This window comes from Halichoerus grypus, chromosome 3 (assembly GCF_964656455.1).
Source record: "Halichoerus grypus chromosome 3, mHalGry1.hap1.1, whole genome shotgun sequence".
NCBI classification, from domain to species: domain Eukaryota; kingdom Metazoa; phylum Chordata; class Mammalia; order Carnivora; family Phocidae; genus Halichoerus; species Halichoerus grypus.
The window spans coordinates 68,118,706-68,135,103 of record NC_135714.1 but is presented as its reverse complement, the minus strand read 5'-3'; the positions used below and the strand labels follow the sequence as shown (position 1 = coordinate 68,135,103).

The 16,398-nt window shown below is 37.7% G+C and overlaps 1 protein-coding gene across 4 annotated transcripts in view; it reads left to right on the top strand.

Annotated features, from left to right (window-relative positions):
• Positions 1-16,398, top strand: part of WDFY3 (WD repeat and FYVE domain containing 3) — a 274,441-nt gene that overhangs the window by 105,747 nt on the left and 152,296 nt on the right. For all 4 annotated transcript variants that reach the window (XM_078068881.1, XM_078068879.1, XM_078068877.1 and 1 more), the window contains exons 4-5: positions 1,244-1,367; positions 12,731-12,840. In XM_078068881.1, coding sequence (XP_077925007.1) covers positions 1,244-1,367; positions 12,731-12,840 — 234 coding nt within the window. The remainder of the gene's footprint in view (positions 1-1,243; positions 1,368-12,730; positions 12,841-16,398) is intronic.

Sequence of the window (16,398 nt, the reverse complement as noted above, 5' to 3'; positions counted from 1 at the left end):
GTGTGATTAGTATTATAATAAGAGAGCTATCATAATAGTTTTAGAAGACTGGATTTCCTTCTAGTTATAAAGGACATTTTTCAAAATAATATTTTAGATACATCCAGTTATACAGCCATTTCTCTTCCTAAGACTGTCAGTCCAGGTTTCATTTTCTTGCCCTCTTTGCTGAGCCCACACTGGTTTATCTTTAAGAATTATGTATTCTAGGGGTGCCTGGTGGTTCAGTGGGTTAAGCTTCCAACTCTTGGTTTAGGCTCAGGTCATGCATGAGCTATTGGTCTTCAGATTGAGCCCCTCCCCGAGTAGGTCTCCACACTCAACAGGGAGTCTGCTTGAGATTCTCTCTCTCCCTCTCCCCTGCCACTCCCCCTGCTCGCGTGTGCATGTGCTCTCTATAAATAAATAAAATCTTTTTTTTTTTTATGGTTTATTCTAAAGTTCATTTGTCTTAGATGTTTTATTAAAACAAAGTGTATTTCATGACCCTCACATTCATTTTCTTTAGTCTCTTTCCTAACGGTATTGTTTTGGGAATTGTTGTAGAATTTAGAAATTCTGAGCTATAGCATGAGTTTAGTGAATTCTATATTCAGTCTAGGACTTAACCATAGATAAATCCCTGCTTTTCACCATCTGATATATCTATGTACCATCATAGAACCTTACCACTTTTCTCTAAATTCTTTTTTTATTTTTTTTAAGATTTATTTTAGAGAGAGAGTGCACATTTGGGTGAGTGGGGGGAGTGGGAGAGGGAGAGAATCTTCAAGCAGACTTCCTGCTGAGTGTGGAGCTATATGCAGGGTGGGGCTCCGCTCAGCTCCATCTCAGAACCCATGAATCATGACCTGAGCCTAAACAAAGAGTCCGAAGCTTAACCCACTGAGCCACCCAGGATCCCCTTTCTCTAAATTCTTAATTTAGATCTCTTCAGAGAAACATGCTTTCTAAAGTTTACCGGTAAGATTGATTCAAATTTCATAGATAACTGTTCTTTGGCTTTTATTTCATTTATTTAAATCATTCATTCAAAAGATTATGTAATATGTACCAAGAATTGCGGCTAGATAAGATTTATTGAAAGAGTTGTATTTTAAACGTATTATTCAGATTCAAAGTATCTGTATAAGACCACTTTTTTGACTTGATTTTCAAGTCATACCACACTTTGAAATGTACAGAATGAAAGTCAGTAGTTGACAGTGCTTCATTAAAATTGTTTTTTTTTTTTCATCCACAGGTTTTTGGAAATGCTCCGCCAAATACGATGACAGAAAAATTTTCTGACCTTCTGCAGTTCACAACCCAAGTCTCACGACTGATGGTGACAGAAATTCGAAGGAGAGCATCAAACAAATCCACAGGTATTTTTACTGAAACCAGGAAAAACTATTGGAATAGGCTGTTTGGTAAAAGTTCTATTAAAATTAAAGAGAAAACTGACACAGTTTTATCCACGTGGGTTTAATTACCTGTCCCTGTTCCCGTTCTCACACTCTCTGCTGTTGGTTGGTTCAGCATCTCCCAAGTGGAGCGGTTGTACTCAAGACCATTGTCCTTAGACCTCCCATCCCCACCCCCTCTCTCCCAAGAACACTCTGTTTCCTTCTGAACAAAATCCAGATTCAAGGCAGATCCAGGATCTGGCCATATGAATTTTTTTTTTTAGTCTACGTTTTTATTTCTTGTTTTCTTTTCTATATTTCAACCAAACCAAGCTGCTTATAGTCGTGAACATGTCTGTGCTCTTATTTTTATCCTTCACCTATGATGGTTCACCCAGAAGGGAGACTTTGCCCCCCTAGTATGTCTAAATCTTGGAAGCTTGGATTTTAAGTCACACTTCTTTGATGGAATGTTTCTTGATTCCCTTAATCAAAGGAAAAACTTTCTCTTTGGAACTACTCTTTGTTTCTCATTCCACCAGTGGTTATTTGTGTGTGTGTCTTTATCTTCCTATTAGACCATAAACTGCTTAGGGGTCTTTAACCAATAATCTTTACATATAGTAAGCTTTTTGTGAATGCTGCCCAAATAACTGTTCTTATTCATAATTGGGTAATTTTAAACTTCATAAGGTATTATCCCTTTATCCAGAATTAAAGTAAGCTTTCTTGATTTTATTTACCATTAGTCATTTTCTAAATTAACAGTATGTCTGAGGGATTTCTATCTTGACTTTGTTTTATTTTGTTATTTTGGTTTTGTAATGGTCATTTGAGTGCTGGCTTTCTTATTGAAGCACGAGACTGATAAACTGATGATTTAAATTCTCTTTATAATGTTCCTTTGGACAATCACTTATCTTTTCAGCCCATCAAATTCTTATTTTTCCAATAGTAACAGTAATGCTTTTGTTTAATCTTATTTTTAAATTTATTTTTTATTAACATGATACAGGCACGTATTTAAGGGTCAGGTGGTTAAAAGGTTTATTGAAAACAGCATTTCCCTTCCACCATCCTAGTTCAACTCCATTTCTCACTCTCACTCACTTTAAAAAAAAAAATTTTTCTTTTTGATATTTACGTCTGTGTCTCTAAATGATGTGCCTACAGTGTGTGCCCTTGTTTTTTCACATTTAGATACTATCTTTTGACTTCCCACAAAAGAAGATGAGACTTTCACTCTCTAAAGCTGTACGTGCGTGCTTCCTAAGCCCCTCCAATGTTGTTCTGTCTTAATTTGATTAGATCAATATTATCTTGTATAGACTATGAAAACACTATTTTAAGATGAGTTGTATGGTATGGTGTGATTTCCTTCCTTGAAAACTTCTTTTCCACCTCCAGTTGAATTAATAATTGCCTATTTTTTGTTTACTGGTTTTCTAGATTTTCATCACACATTCATCCCCTATTGCTAAAATGTTTTTCTGAATCTCCCCTCAATATGATTGAAGGCACCAGATATTCTGTTAGTTTCATCTTCTTGCAAATACCTCTTCCAGAACTTTCTGGCTTGCATTAATCCATTAATCCATGGTAGTTGCTCCCTAGGCCAGCTGCACAGCTGTCCTTTTTATATTTCCACTCAACATCGTCTGGGCTGCCTTTCCACTTCTTTGGGATGGAACTTCTGTTTCCTGAATCTCAAGGCATCTTTTTTTCTCAAACTAACTTCCTCATTTTTGTTAAGGCATCTTTTCCAGCAGCTTCCTGAGAAAAGATGCAGGGGGTTACCATTTAAGGTTTCGGATTTTATGTGTGTATGTGTGTTTGTTTTTGTTTTATTTTGTTTTTTAGAAATCCCATTAGTGAAAAAATCTTTTGACTGTTACTGTGTAAGATGGGTTCCCTTCTTTTTATCAAGGAAGGTGATGTCTTTAGGCTGACAACCTTTCAGGTACCAGGGCTTAGAACAACATGTCATTTAGCATGGCTTTATTGCAGAAAGGAGAAACAAAACCAGGGATTCAGCAAGAGAAAAGAAGGCACAGGTCCACCACCCTCATTCTGTCACAGAAAAGTGTCCTCGGAAAATCCCTGATGCCCCTCCATTCCTAAAGTACAAACACAAATGTGGTCTTATCAATGAAAAATAAACAAATGCTTATGATCTAGGCTGTTTGAGTACTGGATTTGAATGTCTGTCGGATGTTTACAGGAGCTGTTTGCAGATCCTCGCTGTTTAGCCCCAGGAGACTTCGGGGCCCAGGGGAAGTTAGAGGCCCTGCTACCAGAGAGAGGAAGCTCCCAGTGTCATGGGAAGTTGAGTTTAGGTCTAGCAACTCCCTTGAGGATGTGGTCGGTGTGTGTGTGTGGGGGGGGTCTTAGCTAGGTCCTTCTCCAGGCAGCCCAGGGTGAGCTCTCAGGGTCATTTTGGAAAATCTTGCAGCTTGCATTATATTTATCCCCCTTTCAGTGGGTATCAGATTCTAGATTGGAAATCATTTTATGTGAGAATTTAAAAATAATTTCTCCTTCATATTCTAGACTCCTACACTGCTATTGAGAAATCGTAAGCTGCATAGATTCTTGTTTCTTTCTGTGACCTGCCTTTTTGTTTTGTTTTGTTTTGTTTTTGTTTTGTGTGTTTTTGGAGCATTTAGGATCCTCTCTTTGTCCCTCCTGGTCAAAAATTTCATGCCTTGGAGCATATATTCTTATACATTATGCTGAGTACTTACTGAACTTTGAAGTCTGGGAATTCACATCCTTTAATTTTAGGAAAATTTTGTGAATTATTTGTATAATAATATCCTCCACTCAGTTTTCTTTTTCTGTTCAGATGTACCCCTGAGACTGTCCCTCTCATTTTCTTATTTTCTCTTATTTTGTATTTTTGGTTTTTGACCCTGCCATTCATCCCTTCTATGGAGTTGTTTTTTTTTTTCCATTTGTGACATTATAATTTTAATTCCTACGAGTTTCTTTTTTTATTAGTGTGTGTTCTTTCATAGATGCTCTTTTTAGCTCTGTTTCTTTCAAAATTTTTAATTTGTTCATTTTTTTGTTAATTTTTTGATTTGCTTTTGTCTTTTAGGTTAGAGGACTTTTTTGTTAACTTGCTTTTGTCTGTCTTTTAGGTTAGAGGACTTTTTTGTTAACTTGCTTTTGTCTGTCTTTTAGGTTAGAGGACTTCCTTGGCCATCTGCTCATGTATAAGAACAGAGCCATAGAGAGCTGCTGGTAGCTCTGCACTTGTGGGTGGGGCTTGAAACTGTGGGCATCAGCCCAGTGTGATCCTGCTAGGCTGTTCTGTTGACTCTCTCCCCTGAGCTAGGCAGAGTCCCCAGTGAAGAATGTCCAGTTTCTACTTGGAAGATCCATGTCTCCCTCTCAGCATTTTGGAAGCCAAGTAGGGGAAAGGTCTGAGGACCCTCAGCATGCAGTGTGTAAGCTTCTGCTTGCTCTCCGTGAGCTGCAGCTGTGCCTGGTGTGATGGCCGCACTCCCTCACTCCTGCCCCAGCCCTAACACACTCCCTCACTCTTCCTACTGAGCACACTTCCAGTCTGATGCCCACATGGTGGGATCTGGGGGGGTCTTACTGCTCTCTAACATCCTTTTACCAGGCCTTCTGTGTACACTCCCACATTTACCTCTGTTTCCAAAGGTACCTGGTGCCACCAATTCCTGAGCCTCTTGGAGGTTCTGTTGTAGTTTAGTTGCTTTTTCATTTTTCCTGCACTTGCTTTAAGATTCTAGAGTTTGCTAAATCAGTTACCACTAACCTCTCTGCTATTTTAGTATCCAAAATGTTGCTTTCATCTTTCCTATTCTCTTTGTCCTTATGGGTTTAGGCTTTTTGAAAAATCCTTTTATAACCATTTTAGTGGGTGTATTAATCTGCTCAAGCTGCCATAACAAAATACCATAGACCAGTGACTTAAATAACAGAAATAGTCCTTCCCAGTTCTGGAGCCTGAAAGTCTAAGATCAGAGTGCCAGCATAATTGGTGTCTGGTGAGATCTTTCTTCCTGACTTGCAAATGGCACCTTCTCAATGTGGCCTCCCCTGGAGGAGAGGAAGAGAGAGTTCAGGTGTCTCTTCTTATAAGGGCATTAATCTCCTCATGAGGACTCCCACCGTCGTGATTGCATCTGAACCCTAATTATCTCTCAAAGGCTCCATCTCTGATACCATTGCATTAAGAGTTAGTGCTTCAACAGAGGAATTTGAGGGAGAGGGTTCAGCAGAGGAATTTGAGGGAGAGTATTCAGTTCATAGCCGTGGGACTTCAGGAGAAAGCAGAGGTAAATGCACGTGCACAACCTTCCATCTTTAACCGGAGCCCGTTATGGGGTCTTTGGAGCAACAGCCATTAAAATATTTTTAGATCGAGGGACTAAATCTCTTATTCAGAAGCAGTACATTATATTAATTGATGTATGGATTTTAAAGTGAGATGATTTTAATTATACTTGCAGTCCTTAAAGCAAGTTCAGTGAAAGGTGGTAAGATGGTTTAAGGTAACCCCTGTCTTCTCCTTTCTCCATGCACAGTGGGACTCCATCCTTTTTGTCTTTCCTGATTTAGTTATTTCAGTAGAACAGAGAAGTTGCTCTTAAATATAAGATTTGTGTGTTTTATGCCTTTTTAGCTATTTTAAACAGGTAACATGAAGGGAAATTTCTCTGTTCTATACTGACTCCTGTCATTGAATTTTCTTTCTTGAGTGATACCCCTAGATTAGAATAAAATATTCCCCAAACTGTATTTATACTTGGTTTTCTGTTGCTGTCTTTTTAAATACCTAATCTGCATGTTTGTAGAAAAACGCTTTTCTGCACTAGAAATTTGTTTTCCTAAATCCTCTTACGATTTTACATAGATAGGGTAGGTTTTTTGACAAAATGAATAGTATCTTAAATGGAGTACAGGATGTCTTATTGTTAAATACAGTAATAGTTACACAAGTTTTTCCTTTAACTTTTTATGTTGAAATAATTCTAGACTCACCAGCAGTTGCAAATGTAGTACATAGAGCCCCCTGAGCCCCTCTTCCATTGGTGACTTCTTGATTTCCGGGTGTTTTTAAGATATATTTTTCCAGATCATGTAATTCCATACAATTTTTAGTTTTAAAATTTATTGAAATTTATTAACTTCAGAATCCATTGAATTGAAATTCAAGTTTTGTAGATATTACCTCCACAAGAGAAACCTTTCCTGATCATCTCAAATAGATCCTTTATCCTCTATCCCCACACCAGTGAGTATTTTATTCAGTCACCTTAAATACTTCCTATAGAGCTTTGTCATCTGAAAGTATCTCGTTTACTTAATTTTATTGTCTCTTGTGTTCACCCCTGTATCACCTAGAGGACTACTTGTCACAGATGAGGTGCTCAAAAAATCTTTACTGATTTTTGATAGAGGATTTCTCTGTTCGGTTGTTTATTTTTTTTAAATACTTTGAGAATTAGAGTAGTGTTAGAAAAGCTAGACTTACTGGTGTTTAAGAGAGAAAAGCATAATTTTGGAGTATCTCCTTCGTCAGTCTTAAAGACCCCTGGCTATGGGAATTCCTATTCTTTTATTTTTAGTTTTTAACATTGGAAGTTTCTTTTGGTCAGTTTTGTTATCAAACTTGGATGGAGGGGTGCCTGGGTGGCACACTCATTTAAGCGGCTGCCTTTGGCTCAGGTCATGATCTCAGGGTCCTGGGGTGGAGCCCTGCGTTGGGCTCCCTTCTCAGAGGGGAGTCTGCTTCTCCCTCTCCTTCTGACCCCGCCCCTGCTCATATACACTCTCTCTCCTTCTCTCTCTCAAATAAATAAAGTCTTAAAGATACTTTGATGGAGATTTTTTGATCTTTTGATTTTTCTAGTAAATTTTCAAGATCCCTAGGTACATTCTGAATCATCTTTTTTCTTTTTAAGATTTTATTTGAGAGAGAGAGAGAGCCTGAGGTGGGGGGGGAGGGGCAGAAGGGAAAGCCGACTCTGCGCTGTGCTTGGAGCCCAATGTGAGCCCAATCCGGAGCTTGATCCTAGGACCCTGAGATCATGTCTGAGCTGAAATCAAGAGTCCACTGCTTAACCAATTGAGCCAGCCAGGTGCCCCTGAATCATCTTACCTCTTGTATATCCCAATCTCATTTTGTGACTGACTGATTGATTTTAAGTGTATTGTACAGTCTGCTCTAAGCGCAGTGTCTTACAGTAGATCTGACCTTTTCTATCTTGTATAACTGTAACTTTATACTCATTGAACAGCAACTCCCCATCTCCTCCTTCTCCCAGCCCTTGGCATCATTCTACTTTTTGTTTCTATGAATTTGGCTACTTTTGATACCTTACGTGACCTTTTATTTCACAGGAAGTTATCATTGAAAGTAATTTTGCTATAATTTATATGCACATAATTTTTCTCCAGAAATTGAGCCCTCTGTGATTCATTTGAAAGTTGTCTGTATTTGTTGTGCATCACAGCAAGGTTATTTTTTCAGGACTCCTCTGAATTTGGTGTGAAGTACTTGTTATTTTGTTTGTTACCTAATTACCACTCACATATCAAGTCTTTTTATCAGATCACTTGTAATATGGATTGTAGTTCTCTCAGTAGGAAGATATGCTTATCTGCAATTCTGTTATTTTGAATCCATCCATCAGAAGTTAGTAAAAATGGAAACATGCAAAATGGATACAAGGACTGATGTGTAATATATGAGGGCAGTTTGACAGTTCTCGTTTTCTCTCTGTCTCCCATAATTCTCTCTTGGTTATTGCCTCCATGTGGCTTTTGTTAAAAATATGTAGTGGCCCTCAACTAATTTGAGAAGATTTATAATTTTGTGGCCATATTGTGTGCAGAGTATAGCTTAAGACTTTTTCCTACCTCTTGTAGTTATTTATTAAGTTGGACTATGCAGGCTGCTTAGTGCTAAGGGCATGTGGTCCGTGTATGTCATGGAAGCAAAAAATCTCCACCATGTAAAAGTAGTATCTTCAGTTTATTGTTAATGACATCACTGTGTGATAAATGCTGCTGTTAAATACAGTGGTATGATCCCCAGTGGGCGGTGGCCTGGTGATGGAGAAGCTGGGGGATGCTTGCCACAATTGGTGTCTCACACAGCATCTGTGGTGGGATTAGTGTCATGTACTGAATCCCCAAGTAGACAACCCAGCCTCTTTTTTTAAACAGAAAAACAGTGTGCCCCGCTGTCCTCCAAGGATTTCAAAGCCACAACACCCTCAGGTAATTTTTTTCCCAAGGTGTGGTTGTATATTATCAAATGAAAAAAGAGCATGGAAGCTATGAGTTGTACTACTATTTTTCTGACTAACTTGTGGAAGTTTTTTTGGGATGGGAAAGAGTTTTTTAGGGCTTGGTTTCTTCATTAATGAAAAAAGAATGTAATACTGTGGATTCATTTCACATTATCATCCTGTTGCATAAGTTTGAAAATGACTGTGCTTTAAATGCAAAGGAAAAATTGTATTGCACTAACTAAATTTTGCCTTCTGATTGTTCTGAATATTGTCTAACTGAATTTACTTATATTCTGTCTTTTAATTTCTTTTAAAATTGTCTACCTTATATTAGTCTAATAATGAGCTCTACTAACTCCATTTCTGTATTTTTCAGTTAACTTTATGTATTGAAATGCAGTGTGAAAGCTAAAGCTTGAATCAAATGATTGGCAGCTCTCAATATGGGTTAATATGTTCCTTTCATTAACTCTTACAACCTTCAGTTAAATCATTTAAATTTGTATTTGTTAAATATTAGTGAAATTGAAAGATCCTAATGCAATTTTTTTTTATTAGAAGTGTTTTTCTTTCAAAGTTTTAAGAAACTATAATTTGTGGAGGTTTAATTTAAAATTACTTTCTAGTATACGTAATTTTTTAAAGATCACACTGAATGTTCAAGACTTTTGCAGTGAGCTTCTTGACTCATTTAAAATAAGAAGTGGGAGATCCCATTAAGGTGTTTTGAATGGCAGCATACTGAAATAAGTAGGTGAGAGTGAAATAGTTCTTATGAATACATTTGTTATGTAAAGATCCTTTGTCAATGAGGTCTTCTCCACATTCTTCTCTAAAAAGGATGGTTATTATTAAGTTGGTAAAGTTGTTAGATACTGTTAATAATTACACTGTCTTGGTCTTTTTCAAACTTTATTTTCACGTGTATTATTTAATCAGCTCAGTGATCCATTGAACTGTTGTAATGTTTAATAACAATTAGAACATTGAGGGTTTTTTTAAATCTATTATTTGTCTCTTCTTATCTTGAGGAATACCTTAATATTCATTGTCAGCCAACACAAGAGTAACCACACATTTGTATAAATGCCCACTGTTACTCAGGTCAATAGAACTGTTGCAAGCCAAGAGTACATTTTTGGTGTTTTGGTTCTCAAAGTAAGCATTAGTATTCATTGTTCATAATTGACAACTTACTGAATAGCAGTTATTGAGTAGCAGAAGAGACATATTTGTCCAATTTCCTTTTAGCATTAATAACGTTATGTTAAAAAACATGGGTGGCATTGCAATTCACTCAGAATGTGTCTTATCTGTAGCTCTCTAGCTTTCATACTGGGAAGGTAATTTTGTTTGTCTCTTCAGCATCTTTCTTCTTTTTGTCCTCTGTCAGAAGCATAGGTGGTATTGACCAGTTCATTTTCTAATCAATGTTTTTGTTGTTGTTATGAAATAGAATTTTTTTACATTGATTTCATGATGGAATAATCAATTTGAAGACTGCAAGTAGTTTTTTAATATGTTGAGTTATAAAGTTGGAAATGCACAATTTAACACCAAAGTTGCCTAACTTGTGTGGAAGCCTAGAAAATGAAAGCACAGCATGTCAGCCTTTGAGAATTTTACTTACTGGAAAGGAGTCATCTTCATTACACGAGCATTTAATTCCTATTAAGGAAAGAGGGCTTATGTAATAAAACCTGGCCCATGACAGGTTTGCAAGAAAAATTTACAGATCAATTTTTACTAATGATCTCAGGCCACAATTGCTAAAGAATGTTTCTCAGTGACATTCTTTTATTTGTTTGCTCCCCTCTCTATTGAGACCTTCACAATTTAACTAGCCTTAAACATTGCTTTCTTTATATTATTACTCCCCTTCTCAGAACTTTCAGGAATCTCTGTTATCCATAGTAAACACAAACACTTTTTTTTTTTTTAAGACTTTTTAAAATTTATTTATTTGACAGAGAGATAGCGAGAGCAGGAACACAAGCAGGGGGAGTGGGAGAGGGAGAAGCAGGCTTCCTGCCAAGCAGGGAGCCCGATGTGGGACTCGATCCCAGGACCCTGGGATCATGACCTGAGCTGAAGGCAGATGCTTAACGACTGAGCCACCCAGGCGCCCCAAACACTCTTGATGTTTGTAACAAGTTGAGCTCAAAATGTCCTTCTTTGACCTCTTTAGCTTGACTTATTCACTCATTTAACAGATATGTATTGACTACCCACTTAGTGCCAGTGATGTGCTTCATACCAGGGATTGGCAGTGAACAAGGCAGACATGGAGTCTGCTCCCACGATGTTTATTTTCTAGAGAGGGGCGAGAGGGTATAAATCAGTGAAAATAGGAATACAAGAATTTCAACACTTTTAAGATACTGACATATTAGAAAAAGCCAGGATTCTTTTGGCTTCCCTCTTCTCCAGTAAAAAAATTTTTTTTAAATCACTATCTTTATCTCTTACAGGCTAGACAGCTTGGATTTGAATTTAAGTTCTGTCACTGACTAACTGTGTGGCTCTAGGCAAATTACTCATCCTCTCTGTTTCTCAGTTTGTATTATTATAACAGGTATAATGATAGAAAATAACTCATAAGGTTCTTGTAAAGATTAAATGAGTTAAATCTTCAAGTACCTAAAAGAGTGTTTGTTATAGTTAAGACTTAGTAAAATTAAGCTATTTAAAATTTTTCCTATTAAAATCCTCTTTCAAATGGAAGTATGTAAAGGTGAAATATGCCCAGCAAAGTATCCAATGTAAGTCTTGTATTCATTCAATTATTTAATGAAACACTTTTATCTTGATTGTCTTAAATGGAAGAAAAAATACCTCAAAGGCAACCTAAAATCTATTTATTCTACATTTTGCATTTTTATGATGTGTATTAAGTGTACATTAGCAACTTATCAGGTTGGTTTTGATAAGTGAACAAATTGGACTTACTTTTTGACACTTTATTTTAGTAGTTTAAATTTTATTTTATTATGTTAGTCACCATACATTACATCATTAGTTTTTGATGTAGTGTTCCATGATTCATTGTTTGCGTATAACACCCCGTGCTCCATTCAGTGCATGTCCTCTTTAATACCCATCACCAGGCTAACCCATCCCCCACCCCCTCCCCTCTAGAACCCTCAGTTTGTTTCTCAGAGATTTTTTGACACTTTAATTCATCTCATATATTGATAGAAACATTGATGAGCTTTGTGCTGATGAAATTAAGCACATGGTTCAGGATTTGTCCATCTTCCCTTACCTCTCAAACCATAACTAAATTTACTTCATAGATTCCTCCAACGCTGTCATTCTGTGCCTGACACTCACTATTCCTACTGTCAGCTGTTCAAGTCCCCCCTCGTGCATATCACTGGGGCGGCTCCTGATTTGGGTCACCTCCACCAGAGTCTTTGCCCTTCCAGTTTGTCTTACACATCACCACTACATAGTCTTAGAACGACCCTTTCATCATCTACTTTGCTTGAGAAACTACACTTGCTTTCTCTTGCGCAGAGAGTCAACAGCCTTTAGATTACCTTCTTCATAAATTGGCTTTGATTTTCTATCACTACTGTTGATGCTGGACTCTAATTCTCAAAATTGTAGAATATTAATGCAGTGTTATTATAGTTCTTTGTCTTGATCTGAACTTAATTAGGCTCAGTCTTCTATTTACACTTTTGTTTTAATACTGTGCTTTTAATCTCTCTGTTCCCTGCCTTCCCTCCCACTTCCTAGACAAACATATCTTTGTTTTCCAGGTACGTTGAGCTCAAATTTTACCTTTCTCATGACTCTTTTTGACTAGCTCGTGACGTAACTGTCCCTGAAATATTTAGGTTGACTTCTCCGCTTCTGTATTGATGTGACAATATGCTGTAAGGGCCTAGATATGCCATTAAAATATTGCTCTTTTTAACAGATTTTACACAGAGCATGCAGTTGTGCTGATATAAAGCACGTGCTTAGTAAATGATCATTTTTTTTTGCCAGGCTTTAAAGAAGAACCACTTTATGTCTGATATCCCCCCACCTCATGGCTTTCCTTTGGTTTTATAGAGGCTGCAAGTCGGGCCATAGTCCAGTTCCTAGAAATCAATCAGAGTGAAGAAGCCAGTAGAGGTTGGATGCTTCTGACAACAATTAATTTGTTAGCATCCTCTGGTCAGGTGAGTTCTTTGTTTTTATGTTTGATAACTTGACTTCTTTTTTTATCCTCTTGGAATTTTGTGAAGTTAAATTTATCATCGTTCCCAAATGAGGTTTTATGATAATCATTATATTCTTCTAATGCTTCTTACACTTTATATCATGCTTCTTATAACATCTCTATGAGGAGGTTTGTTTTATAAATTTTACACCTGAGAACATGCCTAACTTGAACAGTGTTTTCCATCTTTGTCATGTCATAACACATGTGGAACACGATAGCTTGCGTACATGTGTGGGGCACAGTGCTGGACTTCTGTGATTGTAGGCGAGTAGCCCTGAGCCCTGGCTCCATCTGGCCCAGACCAAACACTTCTGTGATCCATGTTAGGGCACTTATCCTAGAAGAATCATCAGGTCACTTCGCTAATAAGGAATAAATGACATGGAAAATATTTTTAAATTCTTCTAATTTTTATGGAAAATAGGGGAATACTGACATTTTCAGGATAATATATATTCCCTTCCCGTTTGATTTATTCTGGAGATTGCTTGCCCCCCCCCCCCCCCCCCCCAGTCACCTTTAAACATCTGCCATGATCTGTGTTGCATCTACTTAGTGATGAGCTGTTTGGATACCTGATTTTTCGCCTGTGATGTTGTGGGCATGAAAGTTTATTCAACCTTCTACAGTTCCGAGAAGAATTACCTATCGAAGTTAGTATCAGTCTTGAGAATGGCTACTCTCTAAATTACAGTGGGCTTTCAAACAACTCACATCATTTAATAATGGGACTGACAGAGGTGTCTGTGAAGCTAGTCATACTGCAGTGACAGGCCACAGCAGAAACAGTGCATATTCCTTAGTAACCGTATCCTGACACTAGTCAATAGCCTCAAGTAGTAGCACTTGGACTTTTTCCCCTTAGAATGATCTGTTTCCCTTTTTTGTTTGCTGGTTTAGGTTTGTTTGTTTCTTTCTTAAATCACAAAAGGAATCAGACCAACTTGTTCTGATGTACCTGGGACTTTCCAGATTTTAGCCTGGAAGCCCCACATCCCAGACAACCCTTGAGTCCTGGGCAAATGGAGCTGTTAATTTACCCCAAGTAACCTTCAGATAGTCCTAAAGAGGCCCCCTGTTTCCATGTATCTGTGACCATACCAGAAGACCATCAAAATGTCGATTCTATTTGCTGTTGATGGTAGCCATAAATGCCTCCATATTACTGTATCAAAATTTGGTTGGTTTAGAATAGCATATAAAATAATCGTTTTTAATTGGAATATTTCTAAGTTTTTTTTTTTAAGATTTTTATATATTGAAAGAGTGAGGGAGAGAGAGCATGAGTGGGGGTGAGGGACAGAGGGAGAGGGAGAAGCAGACCCTGCTGAGCAGGGAGCTGCGACTTGGGGCTCCATCCCAGGACCCTGAGATCATGACCTGAGCTGAAGGTAGACGCTTAACCGACTTAGCCACCCAGGCGCCCCAGAATATTTCTAAGTTTTATTCGTATTTTCTGTAGATGCTTTCTCAGGTGTGAACAGAAAGTGTGTCCTTACTAAATACCTAACATAGTAGAAAGTCAATATATGTGGATTAACTTAAATGTGTACAAATGGACAGATTGCCTTAAAAGTGTAAGAGAAGAATCAGGAGAAACCTAATCACTTTTTGAAAAAATTACAAATGTTTCCAGTTACTAGTTTGGATACCAAGTTATACTTTTAGTGTATCAGTTATAAAATGAAAATGAAAAATCATACCATTTTGCCTAATGGAAAGGGAAAGCTAGTAATAACCTAACTAGAAAAAGAAACATTTTATTTAAAAAAAAAATTTTTTTTTAAAGATTTTATTTATTTATTTGACAGAGGGAGACACAGCAAGAAAGGGAACACAAGCAGGGGGTGTGGGAGAGGGAGAAGCAGGCTCCGCACTGAGCAAGGAGCCCGATGTGGGGCTCCGTCCCAGGACCCTGGGATCATGACCTGAGCCGAAGGCTGACGTTTAACTGACTGAGCCACCCAGGCACCCCGAAAAAGAAACATTTTAAAAGAAAATTCAGTGTTGTGTATTTTGAGTTGGCTTTTTTTTTGCTTGCCATTTCCTGTTGGTAGCGGTAAGGTACAGAGATGACTAAAACATATCCTAAATCAACATGTAGATGACAGACATGGAGTAGATGAAGATAATATTATAAAATGCAATCATGGGGTCTGTGTAGTGCTATGAAAATAGAAATGTGGAATGTGAGAGTTAAAATTTTGTAGGTGAGGGTGGGAGGATAGATGAGGAATTAAAGCTTCTGACATGGGCAGACCTTTAAACTGAATGTCAGATATATGGAGACAAGGGGTAACTAGAAATAATCTTAGTGGGAAGAGCAAAGGGTTTTTGATTTAGAGGCAGGAAATGATGCTGGGTGTGTAGAAAGGGACCAGATCATGCAAGGGATTGTTCTTTTTTGTTTGTTTGTTTGCAAGGGATTGTTCTTTAGGCTCTCTGTCCTCTTATCACCCTGCTATTGCATTAGTTCGGGCCCCAGCTCTCATATGGTTTTCTGTATTAGTTTCCTAATTACCCTGGCTTTCTTGCTCTTCATATCTAATTTAGGTCTAGACTACCACCAGCTAATTTTCTGAAATCTGGTTCTTTTGCTCCTTTGTTTATAACACTTAAGTGGTTCTCCAGTGCCAGCAAAATAAAAGTTAAACCAGAGTGGGAGAGCATATGCATACATAGGTCATCAGACATTCCCACTTGGGGACCATTGAACCAGCTCTCTTGCCTGAGGCAGGTTATGTCAGTGATGAGCTTCCACTGCTTCATGTGTGAAGTCAGGATCATACAATAATAGAGTCTACCTTGTAGGGTTGATGGAGGATAATAGATAAGATAATTAAAATGCTTAGCCTTATGCCTGTTTTATACTTAACACTTATTAAAGATTAGACATTATTATTGTGGCTTTTCAGGAATTAACAGTTTTGGACTCAGGTTCCTGAAACATACCGCCTATGTGTCTTCCAGGTGATCTTTCCCCTCTTTAATTCCTATCCTTCTCCATTCCATTTCTGGCAGTGTTGATCATTCCCTTCTAGATTAGCCTGTGTGTACTATCATTGCTACACTTAAGAGATTAAATCATAGTTGAACCTGCTTCTGCTAGTAGACTGCAGTCTTCTGAAGGGCAGGGGTGCTTTGTCGCTGCATGCCCCGTTTCTAGCACACTGCCAGACATACCCTACGCATTCAAAAATTGCTTGATGAAAAAGCTAATAAACTAAATACAGATGATGCCGACCTCTTGATCTCCATTGTGGTAAAACTTTTTGTTCCAAACTGCACCATAAGAAAATTTGGCAATTATTATAGCATACTTCTTAAGAATACTGGAAGATTCACCATAAGAAGGTGGAATTTCTTCCTTTAGAAATTGTTGAAAATGATAGAGATTTTTTGTGTGTCAGTGATGGCTATATCCCTCAAGTGTCCTTCCAGCCCCAAGAACGTATAATAAGAATAAAAGTGATAGTCAAGCAACTACTAACATGTAATTTAGTGCTTAATATAT